The 8,293-nt window shown below is 35.9% G+C and overlaps 1 protein-coding gene across 1 annotated transcript; it reads left to right on the top strand.

Moving 5' to 3' along the window:
* The first annotated feature begins 4,454 nt into the window (after nt 1-4,454).
* On the top strand, nt 4,455-7,595 carry LOC107787299 (uncharacterized). The gene is made up of 2 exons (XM_075243503.1): nt 4,455-4,595; nt 5,001-7,595. The coding sequence occupies exon 2, from the start codon at nt 5,085-5,087 to the stop codon at nt 7,311-7,313; it is 2,229 nt and encodes a 742-aa protein (XP_075099604.1). The 5' UTR covers nt 4,455-4,595; nt 5,001-5,084; the 3' UTR covers nt 7,314-7,595.
* Nucleotides 7,596-8,293: the final 698 nt, after the last annotated feature.

The raw sequence follows: 8,293 nt of genomic DNA, 5'->3' as shown, positions 1-8,293 counted from the left end.
TCTCATTTGTCCATCATATTTGTATCAAATACGTATCATATGTATATCCATGTATACCTGTGTGTGAGATACATGCGTGATCATGTTTGATACATGTATCGTAAAATAATTTTTTGAACTCGATTTTAACTACGAATTTTGATACTAAATTAGCCCAAATCAACTCCAATCTTCCTCGAATTTTGTAATTGACTCATTTATATGTTTTCAATGAATTTCAAGCATACCCATTGAAAAATATCTCTTTTGCATAGATTTTTGGAATCTTGTTTGTTAACTCATCCATGAAATTTCCTTTCCGTCTTGCATTAATGTTGCTGATCACGATATAGAAGGAGATATTTGTGTGTGCTTCTAGGAAAGAAAGAGTCTTCAATTATTTGGGTTTTCAATTTTTGTTTTTTTTGCTAGTTTTAAAATGTCCATAATTAATGATTAGAGGTTATTAAGTTAGGACTTAAGGGTATCTCCAAGGCTAGCACCATTTTTTGCACCAAATTTCACACAAAAATGGTGTAACACCAAATTTACTCTAACTATTACACCATTTTTTACACCAAATCTTCTCTCTCTTCTATATTATATTATTATCTTCTATTTACTTTTCATTTTTATTTCCTTCAAACTAATACTATCTTTTTTCTTTTTTCCATATTCATTATATATAATTCACTGTTACAACCCATATCCACATGTGTTAGTTCATGCCATATATTAGTTAACATAAATCCAAGAAGGAATTATCTTTGAGATGATAAGAAGTCAATCCTATTGGTCTTAAGTGATACAAGAGTGTATAAGGGTGATTAACCAGTATTAGAAGTTAAACGAATCAAGGATGTTGTAACTCGTATTTTTAGGTAATCTAGCGGTGTTTAATACACTCAAGAGGTCATTTATTAAGGTATTTTAATCATATAATATCCGTATCATAAGTCTTGAAGTCAAACGAGTTATGAAACAAAAGTCGACAAAAGTTGTCGCAACTTAGGTTCATAATTTTACTTAAACATTAGGTCAAATGTTTCTAATCTTTTCTCATAATTTACAAGGAATTACGGGGTGATCTACCAACCAACTTAAATATCTATGAGTCTAGTTTTCAACGCATTAAACCGTTCATCGATACAATCTCGGAGTAGAGAGATATTCATGTTTTCGCGAGACTGCGCCAAGCACCTCTCTATGGGGCCCACTAAGGCGGTTTAAGATATTTGGAACTATATAGGATGCCTCCAACCCGTTTTAAGTCATTTCTTCTCACTATTTTCAGACCTTAGAACCTTAGGAACATCCTCTCAATGTTCTCTCAAGATTCAAGACCCAAATAAAAAGGGCAAACAACACAAATCAAGTGTCGGGAATTCTGTGGCGCTAGTAAGTCTCTTGTTCTTCTTGTTGTTGCTCATTTTTGTGTCGTTACAGCTCGTGTGGGAGGTTGTTTTAAAGGGTTTATGTTATGTAAATACTCCCTAATGTTCTTAATATCAATCCTAGGTGATTTCAAGCCTTCTAAAGTGATTCTAGTGCCGAAAAACACTAATTGATCGCTAGTTTCGCTTTTTTGTTGTTGTGGCAGCATTGGATGGATATTTCATGGAAATTTAAGGTCAAATTGGAGTTGTTCTTTCTGTATAAAGGTAAGTAACCTCTTACTCTATATGTATTTAAGATTATCCAAGTTGCGGCTAAGCCATTGAAGCTAGAACTTGTGAGATATATATCGAAAGACTTGGTAGTAATGTTATTGTTTTGTGGACTGTTTTGCGTTGTTGTTGGGCTGCGTATTTTACTACTATCTTGTGGAGTTTTGGAGGAGGAAGGGTGTGGAGAAACACCATATATATGTAGGGTTATGGGCTGATAGTTATTCGTAACATTTCCAGGTTGTTTGACACGACTACGGTGGTCGTCGTATGTATGGAGTGATTAGGCTGTGTGTGGACTATTTTGGGAGGCTCAATATGTTTATTATTGATGTTGTTTGGGCTGTTTGGTGACTGTTTTGAATGGTGTGAGGTCATATATATAGGGGAGGTGCTGTCCGTTTCATCGTAAAATAGGTTGTGGTCGATACATAATAGTTATGACGCTTAAATGATAACGATAATATCGTTTCTCTTATTGTAGACTAAGGAGTTTTGACAATTGCATAGCTTGAGATTGGGGCAGTATATACAAGGTATGTGAGGCTATCCCTTTCCTTCTTTTGCACGACTCCGATTGTACATAATGTAATGAACGAGCTTCCAAGATACTCTACTCTTAGAAGCTAGCAGTACTTACATTGTTTTCCCTCTTATGGAACGATTGATGTTAATGTTGCTTCTCTTATTCTTATGTTATCAATGTTGTTGGTAATTCCTAATTCTTATAAGGTTCATAGTGAAGAGTTAGTCCTAATAACGTGTACAGAGGATACCGACCTTACGTCACTCCGAAAGGTTTAGAATGTGATTCCATGAGTCGAGCATGCATTATATATATGTATCTATTTTACTCTACCGAGCCACGCTATAGTTGGCCGGGTACGGCACCTATTGTGCAACCACTGATCAGTTGGGTTTTACCGAGCTCCACGTGGCCGGGTACGATTTTACCGAGCCTATTATGGCCGGGTACGATATGATGATGATGATGCCCACAGAGGCGAATGCTTTAAAGGTTTATGTATTTATACATATGTATCATGCATTTCATGTAAGTAGCCCTCAGAGGTACTAAGATGTTACAGGTTGTATATTCTCTATCCTTGCTTTCATTACTGATCGTATTTATGGTTCCTTGCCTTACATACTCAGTACTTTATTCGTACTGACGTCCTTTTATTTGTGGACGCTGCATGTCGTGCTGCAGGTCCTGATAGATAGGTAGGTGCAGCTCCCCCACCACAGTAGACTGTCCAGTTCAGCGGTGATTGGCGAGATCCCTTCTCCGGACTTGCCTTGGTCTTGGTATGCAATTTTTGTTATAGACATTATGGGTATGTCGGGGCCCTATTCCGGCTATGTTGCAACACTTATGTTCTTTTAGAGGCCCATAGACATGTGTCGACTCATGTATAGTTGGTAAGCCTTATCGTCTAGTTTTTGTTGTATAGTCTTTCATAGTAGCGTGATAGCTCATACCTTATATGTAGTTTCTTGATTGTCTGGTCATCCCCTACTATGTATGTTCATGCCGTCATATTTTATTGCTGGTTGTCCATGATCCAGGTCTACCATTTATATTGATCTCGTCAGCCCTAAAAGATAATAATGAATGTTAGATGAAATGTACGTTGGTGCTCGGCAAGTGTGGTCGGGTGCTAGTCATGGCCCTCCAGTTTGGGTCGTGACATTCACATTCACCACTTATATAATCATTTATTACAAAATTATTTTAAAGGATAAATTAACTAAAAGTGAAATCATTGATAAAAGATAATTAAATAAATATTACATCATAGTCAAATTTAATTTAAGTACCACATAAATATTTAACTTTCGCCTCTATTCTCCCATAAATGCTCGATTAATGCATTACGAAATGCGAAATGCGCATCTTTATCCTTAATTTTTTTATGTCGAGCTAAAAATTGTTCAAATCGGTGATCTTCATCTACTACCATTTCTACTGTAGTAGCTGGACATTCACGTGCTTCTTCAATTGGTGCATTAAGATCACGCTCATCCTCAATTATCATGTTGTGCAGTATAATACATGTGGTCATTATATCATGTACCACAACCGCAACAATCTTCTACCCCGCTCTCTCACTATTTTGGTAATTTTGGTACACCTGGAAATGACATAGGGGATTACTAAACTTATGTTTTATGTTTTTAATGTAATTTCAATTTTAATGTATCCTCCTTTTATGTACTTTAATTATAATGTATTTTTATTTTAAGTATTGTTAATTTTCTTTTTAAAATTTTAGTTTTCACTTTTCAATTTTAGCAACATTAGATATCTTACATTTGCATTTTTTATTTTTAAATAATGGTTATATTTCTTTTTATACAATTATAATAATAATAAAATTAACTTATAATTTTATATAAATATAATATATACAAAAATAAATATATCAAAAAATAGGATATAAAATTAAAATTATAAAGATCTTAATATAAAAATTAATTATATACACAATATATGATAAATTAAAAGTTCACAAAATAAAAAGATTGAATAAAATAATATTAAACCAAATTTAGAGTGATGAATAGTGTTGCACCAAATTTGGTACAACATTATTCATACTCTATAATAGTGTAAGAATTAGTGTTGTATTGGAGCAAAAAAAATACCATTTCTTGCCTTGGAGATGGTCTTATTGGGGACATTTTCGTAAGATTCCTGCAAATTTTTGGTGATTGCTTAAAACTTGTTATTTTCAGGCCCAGGCCCAAGCCCAAGCCCAATATTGGAGATAGCCTATAAACACAAACCGACGTGGCACTCGGAACATTCTCCAATCAACAGCAGAGCGTCTTTACCGGAGGTAGTGGAAGAGTCATAGCCGGTCGCCGGAGAAATTCACGCCAAAATATTCTTTGCTTTTTCGCGCTCTAAACAATCAGTGGTTACCAGATCTCCCCTCAACCATGGTATAAAGAGAAATAATTAGAAAAACTTAAAAATTCGTTGGTTACTTTTTTTCGTTTATATTTGATTCGATAAGCTGTTTTTTTTAAATGGTTAACTATTATTTTCTGTCATATAATTATTTTGATTAGCCACATTAATGACTGCATGATTGATTTCATACTCAGTGTATCTAAGTATCACCCTGTTTTTTTCCTTAATTTGATTTTACTTTAATTTGGTATTTGTGCATTTATGGTATATAATCCAGTAAGAAATTATATTTAAACAATTGTTTTTTTAATCTTGCATTTCATTTATTGAATTGAAGATTTGAGGAATATTTGTACATTTTCTAAGTAATTTTAGGGCATGGTAATTGTGGAACAGGTTAGTTTAATTTGTCTTATACATTTTTCTAATTTTAGGGCATGGTCATTGTTATTTTATGGTGAAATTGTTGTACATGAGAAGAAGAAGAAGAAGGGTTGAAGGAGAGGTGTATATGGTAGATGGAGTGCAACAAAGATGATGCTTTGAGGGCTAAAGAAATTGCAGAGAGGAAATTCTTGGCTAAGGACTTTTCGGTGGCGAAAAAGTTTGCTTCAAAGGCCCAAATTTTGAATCCTGGACTTGAGGGAATTAGTCAAATGTTGGTGATACTCGACGTGCATATTGCTGCTGAGAGCAAAGTTAATGGTGAAGGAAACTTCTATGGAATCCTTGGTGTTAGTCCGAAAGCTGATGACGAGGCGATAAGGAAACAGTATAGGAAATTAGCTCTCATGCTTCATCCCGATAAGAATAAGTCATTTGGGGCTGAAGGAGCTTTTAAGCACGTTTCGGAAGCGTGGAGCTTATTGTCTGATAAGAACAAGAAATCAATTTATGACAACAGAAATGCTAGTGTCTTGCAGCAGAGATTTGAAGCTGAAAATGTAGATTCTTCTTCGCAACAAAATAGGCAGAATGGTTTTCACGATTTCGCAAAGAATTCTGCTGCTGCTTCGCGAGCAAGGCCTCCAAAGGGTAATAATAATGCCAATAAAAAGAGTAGTTCGTCATCTGGAACGAAGGAGCATCGTACCTTTTGGACTGTTTGCTATCGGTGCAAGATGCAGTATGAGTATATGCGGATGTATCTTAACCATAATCTTCTGTGTCCCAATTGTCATGAAGCCTTCTATGCTGTTGAAACAACAGCACCGTCCAATGGCTCAAAGAAGTCTAATTCTCAACAGCAAGAGAACGTGTACCACCGGGATATGAAAAAGGATGGACCAACTACAGGAAGAAACAGTTCAAGCACACCAAATACAGGGGCTTATGACTTCCAGTGGAGCCCGTTTTCTAAAACTTCTGGTCATGCATCTGCTGTTCAAGCAGCTAGTATGGTTCAGCAAGCATATCAGAAAGTAAAACGAGAGCGTCAAGAAGCACAGACGGCGACGAAAAGAGAGGAGGCATTGAGAAGGAAAAATAAAAGGCCAAGACCAAGTGGAACTATATCAGCTGCACAGTTTAATGCTTCCAAGAGGAAAAAAGGCATAGACGACCATAGTAAGGTAAGGCATAGTTGGGAATCTGCAGGAGCCAGCACAGCTAGTCCAGCTGAAACTGAAAGGTTGAGTAATGAAAAGGAGGCATCCCGCTATGATGTCAAAAATTTGCTGATGGAGAAGGCCAAGAAGGACATATTGAAAAAGCTAAGTGAACAGGGCTCAACTACTGTGACCGCATCTACGTCTTCAAGCGAGGTAATTTTAACCGATGTAGCTAAGGAGAGAAAATATCATGGTTCGGAATTTGATGTCAGAGAAGATCATGATGCAGCTTGTGAACCAGTTATAACTAAAACCAAAGTCTTTGCAATTAGGTCTTGTTCTGAAAATTTTGACAAGTATTTAGATAATGAACCTGTTGAGTGTATGTCGATAGATGTTCCAGATTCAGATTTCCACAATTTTGATAGTGATAAAGTAGAAGGTTGTTTTGGACCTGACCAAGTCTGGGCTGCATATGATGACAATGATGGGATGCCTCGATATTATGCCATGATTCTTAAGGTGGTTTCTCTAAATCCATTCAAGGCCAGAATCAGTTGGTTAAATTCAAACATCAACAATGAAACGGGCTCACTATGTATTAATTATGTTCCGAAAACATGTGGATACTTCAGAAGAGCGAGGCACGAAATCAGAAGCTCTGTTAACTGCTTCTCACACAAGGTCAGATGGACAAAAGGTCCCGGTGATTCAATTAAAGTATTTCCTCGGAAGGGGGAAGTTTGGGCTTTATACAGAAACTGGTCCCCAGAATGGAATGGGTTTACAGAGGACGGTGTAATACAAAAATATGATTTGATTGAAGTACTTGAAGATTTTAATGAGGAAGGTGTGTTAGTTATTCCTCTCATCAAAGTTGCTGGCTTCAAGACGGTGTTCCACAAGCATTTGAACCCCAGGGAAATAAGAAAAATTCCTAGGGAAGAAATGTGCCGATTTTCTCATCAGATTTCGTCCTACTTGCTTACGGGAAAAGAAGGCCCAAATGCTCCCAAGGGTTGTCGAGAGTTGGATCCAGCAGCTCTGCCCGGAGAACTTCTTGACGTAATACAAGAAGTTGAATGCATGGATCCTGAACGAAGCGGGGAAGAAAATACAATTGGCAGTACAGGAGCAAGGAGTAGCAATTTGATGGAAGAAATTTCCAGCTCGACGGAAGTTATAATATTAGATTGATATACTAGGATGTTGTTATATAGCATTCATCAACTTCTTTAAGCAAATGGTTGATGAGAGATGTGTTGGTGTAGTTTCCATGAGTTACTCCCCTTTGAAATTTTACTTTTGCTTGAAATATTTGCAAAGCACCTAAAATTCAGACTAAAACTTGTCTACTATTAAAGGTAGACCAATGATTCTTGACATTTCAAGCTTCAAGGGGAAAAAGATTAGGATGTAACTTATATTTATTATGATCGTATTTCATATATATAAATGAGATGAGGTTTTGTATGCTCACATGAGAAGCTGATTTATGGTACTTTGAGTAGCTTTTTCATCATTTTCTGGTGCTTATCAGTACAGATTTGATACTGGTTGTTTGCCTTTAATTAAAACATATTTTGGTTGCTTTAATTGTATTGTTGTTCTCGTTCGATAATGTTTTTTTCTGGTAAAGAGAAGTAGCTATTTCGCTTTAATTGCGTGTTGTTGGATTTAAAAAGATATTGCCATTGTGTTTTCTGCTTCGCATCTATTGAACTCTGCTTTAGCTGCGGAGATGTGCAATCTTGTATTTACTTGTGCAGTTATTGTGATTCATGTCATCACATATTTCTTCTCAGCTTACTGAAATCTATTTCTTGTTTACCTTTTTCGATGAAGTACTTGAGCATGCAAGTGTTAGACGTGATAGCAATTTTCATTATTAATATTGGATGGTGGATATATAGATTGACAAACCGTTAGTATGGTTGAGAACTCATGGTTTCTGTTCTTGGAAAGAAAAGGAAGGGACTACCCACTAATTAAGCACAAAGTTGCTTTTGTGTTGTCTTTTCTTTCCTTTCTCTTGTTGCTGATCTTCCATGATAAAAAGCATTTGTACTATCAGAATAGTGTAATCTATTATTGATAGTTAAGGAAAAATTACAATCAATGTTTATAGGAGATGCGAAGAAGTTTCACTTAGTCATGGGCTTCCGCTAGGGACCAAC

This window comes from Nicotiana tabacum, chromosome 22, assembly GCF_000715075.1.
Source record: "Nicotiana tabacum cultivar K326 chromosome 22, ASM71507v2, whole genome shotgun sequence".
NCBI lineage: Eukaryota > Viridiplantae > Streptophyta > Magnoliopsida > Solanales > Solanaceae > Nicotiana > Nicotiana tabacum.
This window is presented reverse-complemented; position numbering and strand designations above follow the sequence as displayed.